Below are 13,791 nucleotides of genomic sequence, written 5' to 3'. Positions count from 1 at the left end.
GTTCTCTGTAGCGAAAAAAATCTACTTAGATAGATGCAGAGCCACCAACAGGGCTATGGACATAAGCCCCTTGGGGAAACACGTATAGCAGAAAAGGTGGCAGCATATAGTGATGCACAAAAAAAACTCCTTGTCTAAAGGAACATGCTTTATTGTTTCATAGTTTAAAATTAGGCGACGTTTCGACCTGTAGAGGTCTTTTTCAAGCCAAAAAACAGATGAAACAAGGTATGGAGTCCATGTTCCGCATATATTTACACATTGAACTTAGGTTTTCTCTCAAACTCAGAGTGCAAGAAAAAGAATTGCCTGTTTTTTGTTCTTTTTTCATGTACAATTTATGTGTGTCTCACAATGCACAGAAATCTCATGTCAAAATCGCCCATGTAAATACACCCTCAGGGCCCTTTTACATGGCCGTAGGCGTTTTTATGTGTGCCTGCAGGTGCCGTTAAAACGTGAGAACTGGCGCACAAATCTAACATTTGTGCGCCCGTTCAGATGGCACAGGTCCGGCACATGCACGCTGAGGCCGCAGTGCTGTTGGGCAAGGGGAGACAGTTTAGCTCTGCTAAGCTATCTCCCCCTTCCCTTACCCTCAACGGCTCACCTCCTCTCTCCTCCCCTCTGGCTGTTTGCAATGGGAGGGGGTGGAACAGGGGTGGAGCTAAGCCCCAGCCCCCTGTCCACAGCCAGCAAAGGGAGGGGGTGGAGCATGGTGGAACTTGGCTCCGCCCCTCCCCCACCCATTGCAAACAGCCATGGGCGAAGGAGAAAAGGGGGAGGGAGTTTAGCAGTCACGCTGCTAAACTCCCTCCCACCTTCCTTCTCCGGCAGCTGTCATTGGCTCCCATAGGAGCCCATGCAGCAGCCGACGTATTCCGGGCAGAAAGATAGTTCCAGGACTATCTTTCCTGCCTGGCGTAAAAGCGCCCAATGCTTTATTGGCCAGCCGGGCGCTATTACGCCACTGGAATACGCCATTGTAATCTGATGTAGCGTAGCGTATATCTGCCGGCCGTGAAAACTTTGGCCAATATATTGTCGTGTAAATAAGCCCTCAGTGTGAAATTACATTAGAATGGAGGAATCGAGCGATCTGAGTGAACAAACCCTAGTCATCGGTAGAAGACTAGCAGGGAGTTAATTATGCAGGATTAATAATGTGATATTTTAATAAATTGGACATTTGTGGATGTAACAAAACCAATTTTTAGATTTTTTTGTTTTTATTTTTTTAAATGCAACGATTGGGAGAAGGGGTGTGCTTATGTTTTTTAAACTTAATATTTTTTATTTTTAGAATAATTAAAAATTCTTTTATCTTATTTTTTTCTGTTTTTATTAGTCCCCACAGGAGACTTGGAACCTGTGGTTGTTTGATTGCTTATGCAGTATATTACAATACTATGGTATTGCATTATACTGTATTTTAACAGGCTGTCTATTTAAATGCAAGTCCCTAATCAACAAGTGATCATGACAGCCTTGAGGGCCTTCAGAATTCCCCAGGCTGCTGTTATACCCAGATGGTATCATAGCAGCCTGAGGACTTCTCAAGTCCCCTGGTGGCTGTTTGGAACATTTAAATCCCAACTGGGTCACTTAAATGCCACTCTCAGAACTGACAGCAACATTTAAAAGGTTAATAGCTACGATCAGAGTTATCTCTGATTTATAGCTGCTATGGGCGAGTGTCTGGAGTGGGTTTAATTCCCAAGCCCACTCCATACAGCATATAAAGTAGACTGCTATATATATATGCTAACTGCATGTGGTATGTTCAGTTAGGACGTATATAGCTGTATGTGTGTCACAAAGAGGTTAAGCTGCTCTAGTAAAATGAAAGCTGTGTTCTGATGGGTTGCCTTGAGCGACAAATGATTGAAACTCGCGATATTTGTAAATTGGATCATGAAGAGTATGTAGACCAAGTCTGATTGAGATCCATGAAGAGGTGTAGAGGCCAACCTTCAGGTCGTGAGCCTGAGCTTAGGACTGCATTCTGCTGCCTTGATGCTCTGCACCACATGAGGCTCTGTCAAACAAACTTAGACATATACTAAAGAACCATGGAAGTGCTTTGGCTATATTACTAATACTTCAGTTTCCATAAAACGTTGAGAAGCGTCTAATAACTCTGTATAACGTTTCTTATTCTGTAATAATTGTGTGGCTCCAGTGGATTTAGCAGTTGTTTAGTGCCATCTTGGACGGTGCAAACAAGAGCCGTGATAGCATCCAGGACTCTAAGGACAATCAGCAGCACAGTCTTGGAAATGTTCTGTCCCCTTTATTTCCTTACAAGTGCACTTCACGAGCTTCACCCGCAGTTTAGGCTGTTTGCATTAGCATAGAAATGATTCGGTGAGCTAATGATTCATTGGCACCAGCTGACCTCTGGAATAGCTGCGGACCATGATGCAGCTCCATCTCTCCCTGCATTCCCTCCTGTGATCTGTCTACATGCCTGAGCGCCTGAAGAGAAGCCTGGCCCTCCCCTGGGCAGAGAGGGCAACTTGATCCAACTTTCTTCATTCCTCTACTTTCCATCGTCTTGCGTGTTTTGGGAGAAGCTTCGGGGTCTGCCTTGCTTCTCTCCTGCTGGAACCTGCTACATTCCGCACTGGGACATGGATTCGGATTCAGACTCTCCTTTTAATTACTCCTGGCCATCTTTTCCCAAAATGAGAATTCACAGGAGGCCGACCAAGCAAGGTAGAAGTAATCCGCACTGCCAGTCCTTTCCTGGATGCTGTTATATCGAATATTCTATATAATATGGGTTCCTGTGATGCGTGGCTGAGTACTTGTAAGGTGAAGGTACATCAAAAAAAGTTAGTTACGGTGTTAGCCAGTAGAGCAAAAAGTGATTGTTCCCCATAAGAGAAACCAAGTAATCTTGTAGATCTGATCCCTTTTATGTAATGGAGTAGGATATCTTACTTGTTGTTACTCTCTGGAGCCGGTCTTAAACATGTTTTACTACTTTGATTCCTTTCCACCTGCAAGGCCGTGTTGGTAATCAGTATCTAATGTTTGTATTGAGTTGCACTTGAGTCTATAACTCGCGGTGTCCTTTTTAGTCATGCGATGGACTTGATTTTCACCGATTCTCTCGTGTATAAGTAATTACATCCTGTTTAAACAGTTGTGATGAAAGCATATAAGGGCGCTGTATGTTCCCCTGGGGTATAAAGGCTACACATTTAAAATTAAAGTTAAAAATGCCCATCATTTACAGTAGCAGCAAATAGGCTGAGTTTTTTTTCAAGACGTCTCATTCACACGCTGCAGAAAAAATCCGCATGGAATTTGCAGCATTCCATTTCCGCATCACCTGACCAGCGGCTCAGCGCTCATTAGAGGCTGCCGAGGGGCATGTGTGTTGGCTTGTACTGACAGCGCCATATTCCAAGGTGAAAATCGGCTGCAGATATGGTGTGGATCTTGACGCAGGTTTTTATGCGGAAACGCTGATTAATTTACGGTGCAATATCCACAACATTAATTCTGAAGTGTTTCTGCCCCGTGTAAATGCACTCTTAACACCTTAGTTTTATTAGGAGTAAAAAGTTAAAAAAAGATTTATTTTTTTACATTTATAGTTTATTTTTAAAAATTGTATATTTCGCTAACATAAAGTATGGGAATGGATTTCTCATTTTAGGACATTTTGATGTATAACATGTATAGTTTTGGATTACAGGGTGCGTATGGCGACTGTTTTAGTTGGCGTCGGCGGTGGTTATTTTCTTTTTTATGTATATATTTTTATTTTATTCTGTAATTTTTGTTTCATTTATTTTGTAACCTTTTTTTTACCATGCATGTTCCCCAGACCTTTGGGGGTCATTCCCATTATCTTTTTTTTTTCTTCACACTTTTCTATTGTAGCTGGGGAGTTCCAGTTACAGGAGAGAAAAACTACCCCTCTAGTCACAATAGTCACTGACAGAGATGATCAGGAGCTGCTGGGACCCTGCAGCTCTGCTGTAACGGGGCACCAGACGGTCACGTGATCACCAGGTCACATATTGGAAGTAATACGTCCTCCACTGTCACTGCTTAGTACATAGCATTCATTGAGCACTATGTAGCTGGGAAAGGAGAAGGCAGAGGCCGTTAAAAACCGCTTCTCCCTTTCTGGGTCATCTGCTGTGTCTGCTAGCCGAGGACCCTACCTGCTCCTACGTGATTGCAGGAGCAGAGGCTTTAACCCCTTCATCATACTTTTGCTATCGGCTGGGATTAAAGCCCAGGATCTATTTACTGTACTTAAGGGGTTAAATAGACTCTGTCACCATGTTTTTGCAGCCCTCACTGTGAGCACCATAACATAGTTGATGTCACACTGATTATATTGATATGCCTGTGGTGTTGATCTGTGCAGTAGTTTTGGAGAAATTTGCATTTTATTAGTAGCAGCCAGGCACAGAACTAGACCCGATATTCATGAACTGCCATCTGGCCACACCCACCCCACCCTCCAGCCAATGATTGGCAGCTCTCTCTATGCAGAGTAGTAAGCAGAGCGCTATCAATCATTGGCTGGAGGGCTGGGTGTGGCCAGCCTGCAGCTCATGAATATCCATCACTACAGTAAGTAGTCTTCTAAGTATGTTCTGCTACTGATTAACCCTTTAAGGACCAAGCACTGGAAATTTACGGTGCTTGGTCCTGGGCTTTAGTACCAGCCGATAGTAAAAATGCAGCACGGGATTTAAGCCCCTGTTCTGCAATCAAGCAGGAGCAGGTTGGGTTGTCAGCTGTTAGTCACAGCTGGGGACCCAGAGGAGGAGGGAGGAGCGGTTTTTAACCACTTCTGCTTTCTTTCCAGGGTACTTAGCGCTCAATGAGCACTATGTACTGAAAAGTGAAAGTGGAAGTGAGTCTTCCACTACGCGAGGCGGTGGTCACGTAACTGCTGGGTCCCCCTGTTACAGCAGAGCTGCAGGGTCCTAGCAGACCCTGGAGACCCTGCATGTTTTCCCTGTAACTGGGGCAGGCTATGGATGCTCAGCTACAGTGGAAAATGTCAATTTAAAAAAAAAAAAAAAAAATGTGAATGTCCCCCAGAGGTCTTATATGATGTCATGGGGGACGTACATAGTAAAAAAAAAAAATGGTTACATAAATAAGTAAAAAAAATTAAAATTACAGAATAAAATAAAAATATATACATAAAGAAAATGACCCAAAGCCGACGCCAACCAAAACAGTCATCGTATACGCTCTCTTTCAAAACGATACATATTATGTCTCAAAATGTCCAAAACAAAGTGAGGAACCCATTCCCATACATTATTTTAGCGTTAATATACTAATTTAAGGAAAAAAACAGTGTTAAAGTTTTGTTTTGTAGCTTTTTTTTTTCCCCCCAAGAAAGCTTAACCCCCCCCCCCAAAAAAAAAAGTCAGTGAAAAAGATATTAAAAATAGCCCTCGATATCTTGGAAAAGAACGCAGCAAAAAAGCATATTTTTCTATAGAGATGTCCATGTATGACCAATAACGGCACCATTAAAAATAATTGTTTTTAAAAAAAAAAACGCTTGGAATTTCATGGCATGTTTTACAAAACAGAATAAATGCTAGAAACCAGATTTAGACTTGCATATGAAGGAAGCCTTGGTCAGATCCACTGTGGCAATATCTGCACCTAATTAGGGCTCACTCATATGGGCATATGTGGGCTCTGGTCGCATAACACTTGAGTAATAATGCAACCGAAAATTGCATATCCCCTGCGTATTTACGCAGGTTCATTGACTTGTATAATATGCACCAAAATAGGACGTGCCACGTAGTTTTCACGTGACAGATTGTATTCAATCAGTGGGAGCAATGGCTGTAATATCAAACTGGGCTCCTGCAATGTTGACAACACGGTCTGCATTGACAGCCGGTGGGGGATCTACTGATTGGCAGCGATTCGGAGCGACAAGCTCTCACCAATCATCTATTGATGACCTCTCTTGAGAGTAGACACCCAGATTGTCATGTGGGTGTTCTCTCTGTGTAGAAGCGCCTTCCCTTTACAATCCAGTTAGGTACAGAAAGCACTGGGGAGCAGCTAGAAGAGTAAACCTACCCAACATTGACAGACGGGAAGAGTGAGGAGGAAGCAGGGACTACTTACTGTAAATTCCTATTGCTGGCTGCAGTAATATGGAAGCCTCCAGAGGACAGACTGATGATAATACCAGTCAAATACTGGGCAGGTTTAGAGAACAGGAACATTGGAGAGCGTTGGCAGAATGTGCTAGAAGCGTCCTAAAATGTGACAAATTTATTATAAATGTGCGCCATGTTTATTAGTAGTTTTTTTGTTTTTTTTAACAAAATATTGATATAAATGTATGAGGGGATCTACGATAAACATGTGTCAAATTTATCATGCTGCCTGCTCTCCAATAAGGTTGTTACGATTTTCGTTCTTTTCACCGATGTATGCATCTTATGACACTTGATATATGTAAGTTTTAATTATTCCAGCAGAGACCTTTTAACTTCCCACTTTTCTATAGTTTAGCTGATTTTGTGTTCCGTGTTTGGTTATCCTGTATGTACAACTTATCAGCGCTATTAGTGAAGGGTTAATTATTGACTTCCTCTTTGCAGATACAATCATGTACAATGTAACAGTATGCAGGAAATCTCTCGGCACACAGAATGGATACTCAATCTTCATTATTGTTTCCAATCTCAAACCTGCTTTGATTAATTGCGTAAAATGGAATGGAAACAAAAGCGGCTCTTCAGGTCCTAATCCGCTGAGGGTACGGTGTGTGCTGCTCGCTACACATGGTGGGGGTGGGGGGGCTTACCAATTAGACCGTGTCATTAAAACTCTGCCAGATGTTTTGGACATTTGTCTCGTTTCATGCTTTTGCGTCATTGATTTGATTACAGTTCCTGTGGCAGATGTAACATTGACTTCCTAGCGAGTAAACGCTTTAACCGTTGCCAAATTTCACCGCTTTGTTTTTCAGTCTTCAAGCTTGTAGTAGTAGAAATGTGAAAGCTGAAAAGTAGTTTGGGCTCGCTGGTACTAAATGTACTCTGTAGGTATGTTTTTTTTCTAAGGTTTAGGCAACTTGGGACACCTATCCCATTTATGAAAACATGTCTGCTCTCTTCCAATAGCTGTACCATTTTTGTACATGATCTGTCAGTGATGTTGCAACTCAACCATATTCGAGTGAGTTGCAATACTAGAAAGAGCCCATAGACCAAAGTGGATGAGTTATGATAAGCAGGAAGTCTTCTGCTACATTGTCTCCTCTTCATGTCCAAGTTGGTTGTTGGGACAGTTGCTATGCACCTGTCACACAGGTCCCCTGTTGGAGGAGGATCGACTGACCACTTTGCTGAGTCAACCCTTGAATATGTTTGGCTTGTGCAGTGTGGTGCAGTGGATAGCTGTGACTACATTTAATTCAGTATACCTTGGTCTAGTTTGGAGTACCTTGGTCTAGTTTGGAGTACCTTGGTCTAGTTTGGAGTACCTTGGTCTAGTTTGGAGTACCTTGGTCTAGTTTGGAGTACCTTGGTCTAGTTTGGAGTACCTTGGTCTAGTTTGGAGTACCTTGGTCTAGTTTGGAGTACCTTGGTCTAGTTTGGAGTACCTTGGTCTAGTTTGGAGTACCTTGGTCTAGTTTGGAGTACCTTGGTCTAGTTTGGAGTACCTTGGTCTAGTTTGGAGTACCTTGGTCTAGTTTGGAGTACCTTGGTCTAGTTCTATCTAGTCAGTGCATCTCTGTGTTTCCTAGTCTATGATTTTGTCGTTTAATTTTGTTTCGGTCTGCTTTGGTTCATATTTTATCAGACATTTGCAGGATGAATAAAGGGAAATACCAGCTCAAGTGTATCAGACGTTAGTAGAAAGTATAATTTAAAAAAAGAAGCACTTCCCCAAATAAAAAATCTGTAGGAGCACGTTAAACCACGGCTGCAAAAAACAAAACGTGGCAACAGCATTCAATATACTTTTTTTTAGCAGAAAAATACTTAACTTCATACACTAACCACATTAAATAATGCAAGGTTCTTGGACCATATAAAGTGCTATCTTTCCTTCCCTGGTTTTATTTGTAGGCTTAGGTCCAAGAGAGATACATCTTTCAAGGTAGGTGTACAGCTTTCCGGTATTAGTGTATCTTGACATCACCAGGAAGTCCTGGTGGCGTCAAGATTGACAGGGGAGTGACGCCCCCTGATGTTGATTGGCTGCAGTGGTTGTTATTCGGCAGGTCCTGCAAGGGCACAACAGTTATTCAGAGAAGGCACAGATGGGGTGCCACCGCGGCTTTCGCACAGCCCCTGGTGCAAGTGCGTTCCCCGGCGGCCCCACTGAAGGGATAGCACTTAGCTTCTCACGTGTCAGCAGGGGAGCGTCCTTCAGGGTCCACCGGTGGGCCCACAATGCCGAACCCCAGCAGGGAGGCCAATGTACACTTTTTATGCTTTTCACATCAGCTTTTCTTCACACCAGTCAGCGTCCATCACGGATCACGAACACGGCCGTGCTGTCACCTATCAGTGAGGTGGCTGGCATCTTCTGATCTTTATTTGGTGAGGCGGGTGTCCGGGGTCACAGAGGTGGCCGCCGTATTCTGAGCTGTCACCGGGGGAGCGGCCGTGACCCAGCAGAGAGGTGGCTGCCACGACAGAGCTGTCAGGCAGCCCCCGGCAGGAAGCACGCAGCCGCCAGCCCGTACAGTCAGGGAACAGAAGCCACGGAGCCGTGAGGTGCCGGCCGCGGGGTTAGGATGCCTGAAATGACACACAGGCAGCAGCACAGTGTGGATTGATTTGCGCGTACCCTGCACACAGAAATCAATCCACACTGTGCTGCTAGGGCCTTACTACGTTGACCCTTTCGGGGGGCTAGGGGTGTGACTGGGGGCGTTCCTCCTGTCAAACACCTAGCTTCTGGTGGCGTCGAGATACACTAAAACCCAGCTTTCCTAGGTTAAGATTAAACCGCCTGGTATTAATGTTGTGACCCATCCGAAAGCCTGGTCACCTGGAATGTTGGTAGATGGGCCAATATACTTTGATCAAATTATATACCAAGAACCTTGCATTATTTTATGTGACTACATTATACATAGTTGTGTATTTTTCTGATGATAAATGTATATTGAGTGCTGTTGCCACATTTTGTTTTTTGTTAGTAGAAAGTATGTCCCTGAGAGTATTCAATGAAATTGAGGCCTAAGGAGGCCCCACTAAGTAGTAACATATGTAAATAAATATTACTTTTGATTTTTGCTCAAGTGTTTAATGACTTTTGGTAGAATAGCGTATCTTTGCAAAAATGATTGGTTGCCCAAAATACAAAAATACATGCATTTAAGTGAAAAACAAATTTTGGCTGAGTAGCGTTGGATGAACCAATCAGAGCCATCGCTTCCAGGAAAATTATCTTCTGTGGGCGAACAAGGACTGCAGGATGCCCAGTGGAGCTCCGGAGAGCAGCGGGAGGACCCAAACCGTGCCTGCTAGGTAAGTATTCTTTTTTTTTTTTTTTTTTTTTATATTCAGGAAATTCAGGTAGGGCCTATTTTCGGGGAGAGGGCTTAACCTTCTTGCGATTAAATCGCTAGCCGCAGACAAGCAATGCACAATTTTTCACAAGAAAAACACATCACTGATGCTACAAAATCGTGTGAACACAGCTACGATATCAGTGCGATTTTGTAGCACCGATATCGCTGTCACCCATGTGAAAGGGGCCTAACTCACACAGACATGCCTGGAGCAAATAGTAAGTGAGTATTTACGCTGTTAAAGGGGGTTTTCAGGCATAAATACTACTGATGACCTCCGCGCCTCCCTGTAGTGGCCAGCGCTTGCAACTGCAGGCACAGCTCGTGTTAATTTCAATGAGAGCCATACCTGCACTTACAAGCGCAGGCCACTACACAGAGTTCGGCGTGGAGGCTTTCTGTTATTGTGGCGCTGACAGCCTGTGCTCGCTCAGGTAATCGGTCGGGGTCCTGAGCGGCAGACCCCAGCTGATCAACTATTGTTGACCTATCCTGATGATAGGTGATCAATAGTATTTATGCCTGGAAAACCACTTTAAACCTGCTGAAATCACATCTCCACTGCTCAGCACTTGTACATTTCTAGTGGCCTACTGGTTGATATTCCTCTGTGTGCTACAGAGAGTTGGGGAGCAGAATCCTTCACCATTTGCAAGGTATAGAAGATGGCATATAAGCAGGCTGCTCCATCAGTTCAGAGAGAACTGAAAATCACATATTTAGCATACAGTAGGGAAAATGGCTTGAATGCAGGATGCAAGCTATATAATGACCAGAAATGGTGTTAGTCTTGTAGACACACAGCCTATTCTGAAAGGTAAGGTACGCTCTACGTAGGCATTGTTATACATTATTAAGAATATTGGCCATCATTCTTTTATGTAGGCACCGAGCTCTACTGTGTGTAGAATTTTACAGTAGAGGAGGACAATATCCAGTATATGTCAAGTCCGATCAGATCACATTTAAGATGGTTTGAGTGTGTACAGTGCTAGTGTGGGGTGGTTAAACATTAAACTATGGCCAGACCGCTGGGGGTATTATTGTGGTGGTGAACTCTTAGAAATGCTGTAATGGTATGTTCTGCTTCACATTTCTGCTGGGAACACAAATGCAAATTAAACACTATTAAATGATTGAAAATGTGTGGTCCGAACACAGCAAGGAACATTTCTGTCTATCTTACTGGCCAAGTACAGGTCAAGCGCTGCCGAATAAGTTGGCGCTATACAAATAAAGATTATTATTATTATTTTTAATAATTGCAATAGGTTTTAAGATTCCTTTTCTGGATTTAGTACTGTTAATTTAAAGAGATTCTCTGACCCCTAAAAATAACGTTTAGACAGATGAAAATGCACTGGTGGTCACTGGGGCCGGCCAGCAAAGTCAGTGAGGAACCCCTTTACACTGTACAGAAGTGGAAATACTGTTGGTGGCCTCTATCCTTCTGCCTCCCATGAACCACAATGCCTCAATTTGTCATTCTTAGTTAACGGACTGCAAAGACCTTTCCAACATGTTGAACATGGTAAAATTATTTAATATATACCCCATAAATAAAATCACAGAAAGGAAATTAGCAAACAGAGAAAAATCACAGAAAGCGGTCACATACTCATTGATACAAGAGGCCAGACATATAAACCACATATCCCCCAAACATGCAGAGTCCAGACTGATATATGGAGGAGTCAAAAACAGACACCTGTGAGGACACTGATGAGACAACCGCTCACAACCATCTTTATAATGAGGGGGGTGGTTGCTTAATGTTAATTCCTGCACAAGAAAGTCAAATACAAGATGTCAGACCACATGGTGCATGTAGTGCACCATGCTGAATGCAACCTATTAATGTCGCCGGATTTGAAACCAGCGGGCTGCCCTGCCCCCCAAAGGTACCGCACATCGGCATGGACACCCTGGGCTTCCCCGACGGCTAAAGCTGCACTGCATATTTTAGATAATTGGTGATAAATGTGAGGTATTAACTGATATTTTAGCTAGAATGTGTGAGCCCACAACCCACGACAAGGGTCCTTGCTTCTTGTGAGTACCTTACACTAATAGTTAAAATCACAGAAAGGGAATTCTCAAACAGACAAAAATCACAAAAAGCGGCCACAGACAAATACAAGAGGGCAGGCATATAAGCCACATACCCCTCAAACCTATAGTCCATAATCAACTATATTCTTAGCCTGATTTTAATTTTACTTTTGTAACTATCATACAATCTGACTCTGTATGGCCATCTTAAATTGATATTGGGCTTTGTATGACTTATGAGTTCGGACTCTCTAGTTCTTTCCTTGTCCTTTATTTATTCAAATTGATGATCTGAAAAATTATAGTAATAATTAAAGGGGTTTTCCAGAGAAACACTATTGTTGATCTATCCCAAGGTAATAACTAATCAAGAGATGATCTGCTGGAGCTCGCCACTTGGTATACCGACTGATCAGCATTGCTATACACTGGGGTACGAAGCAGAAACTGCTGCTCCAACCTCTGTGTAGTAGCTGGCACTTGTAAATGCAGCTCTCATTGATTTTAGACAGCACAGCACCTGCAGTTACAAGTACCGGCCACTACATAGGGGTCGGAACAACCACTTCTGCTCCATACACCAATGTGTAGCGGCAGTGATCAGCGATCAGCGGCGGCCCCCAGATGATCAGCTATTGATGACCTATCTCTTGAGAAAAAGTCACCAATAGTATTTCCCTAGAAAACCACTTTTAATTGTAAGGAAGCCAAAGAACAGCAATATAATATTCCTTTCTTTTCTTCTCTCTTCCACCCTTCTTTCTTTCACTTCTTCCCTGCCTTTTGAGGCTGCAGATGTGACATTATTATCCAAAACGGACAATAATTCTTTGTCTGTGACTTTTCCATATTATAGTAGCCTCGAATGAACAGATGAGATGCTCAATGATCTTGAATGAAGTTGTACAAGGAGAGAAGCAAGAGGAGAGGAGTAAAATGAAAAAAAATAAAATAGTATTGTTCTTGAGAATGGTGTAGGGAGAATGTGATTAGTCCCAAAGCAGGACAGTTTGATCCTTACCTTGTCAAACGGTTAATGCAAGGAGTCCAAAACTTTATCAATGATTTCGCTGAAATTGTGAATGGATTTTTAAGAGCTTTCAGAATCCTTGATTAAAGCAGGGCAGTTGGGTTAATATTGTGTCCTGTGTAAGGTCAGCATATTACAGCTACAGGTCCATACCAGTACTAATGGCCAAAATGGTCCAAAATGTGCTCTTTGAATACTAGGGGTGCTGAAAAGAATACACTGGCCACCTAGTTTTTGACCAGTGTATTAATAAGGGGAGCACTCCCCCACCATAAAGACTCTGGCTGACAGGCTGCTGTGTATATGTGCAGTTATAGTGGTTAATTCATAGCCAGTATTTATATAACCATCTCCTGGCTGGCTTACCAAAATGTTACAGCAGTCCAAATTACTATCAATTACCATTGGAGTCATTAGGGGTTGACCAGATTTTCCTCCTTTTACCCTTTTCTATTAATATAACCCATTTAGTGTGGTATATGCGTTAACAGTAATTTATGACACTTGATTACTTTTATATACACTGCTCAAGAAAATCTAAGGGACCACTTAAATCACGCATTGGATCTCAATGAGCCCTGTGTCTCCAGACTCTTTTACATCTGTCACGTGCTCCATGTGAGCCTTCTCTCATCTGCGGAGAGAATGGCACGCCATTGGTGGACCTGCAAGTTCTGCTGATCTCTGGCGAATGCCAGTTAAGCTGCACAGATCCCACTACAGGATGTCGGACCTCATGGAGCCTGTAATGGAGGGAGTAGCATAGCCAAGAAACTGAATAGAGAGGTGATTGGTTACGTGCATGACTCTATCCATTTGTTTATGGGATTTAGGGTATTTCTACACAAGCCTATAGTCGCCCGACAGTAAATGAGCAGGAATTGCTTAGGGTGCTTTTAGTCAGAACGGTTATCGCTCAAACAAGCTAAAGCGAACGATAATCGTTCGGTCTAAACACGCGCCCGTGACGGAATGATTAACGAGAATCCTTCACTTTTCGTTTGTCCATTTTATGCACTCCTAAAAATCATCGTTGGCTCGTTCACTTATCATTCAGTTTAAACAGCGCTCATTCAGGCTTTTAAATTCGCTTATACAGAGAATGTGAAAGACAGAACGATGCTTCTTTCAACGAGCCAAGGATGCCTCTGCC

At 43.0% G+C, this 13,791-nt stretch overlaps 1 protein-coding gene across 6 annotated transcripts in view; it reads left to right on the top strand.

Moving 5' to 3' along the window:
• Positions 1-13,791, top strand: part of ARHGEF28 (Rho guanine nucleotide exchange factor 28) — a 205,320-nt gene that overhangs the window by 107,127 nt on the left and 84,402 nt on the right. For 2 of the 6 annotated variants that reach the window (XM_066602908.1, XM_066602907.1), the window contains exon 1: positions 2,634-2,718. The exons of the other annotated variants lie outside the window; for them this stretch is intronic. In XM_066602908.1, the coding sequence (XP_066459005.1) occupies positions 2,634-2,718 (85 nt within the window). Of the gene's footprint in view, positions 1-2,633; positions 2,719-13,791 lie in introns of those variants that run through there. 6 annotated transcript variants of the gene reach the window in all.

This window comes from Eleutherodactylus coqui, chromosome 5, assembly GCF_035609145.1.
Source record: "Eleutherodactylus coqui strain aEleCoq1 chromosome 5, aEleCoq1.hap1, whole genome shotgun sequence".
NCBI lineage: Eukaryota > Metazoa > Chordata > Amphibia > Anura > Eleutherodactylidae > Eleutherodactylus > Eleutherodactylus coqui.
The sequence above is the reverse complement of the archived record's forward strand: the minus strand, read 5'-3'. Positions and strand labels throughout refer to the sequence as shown.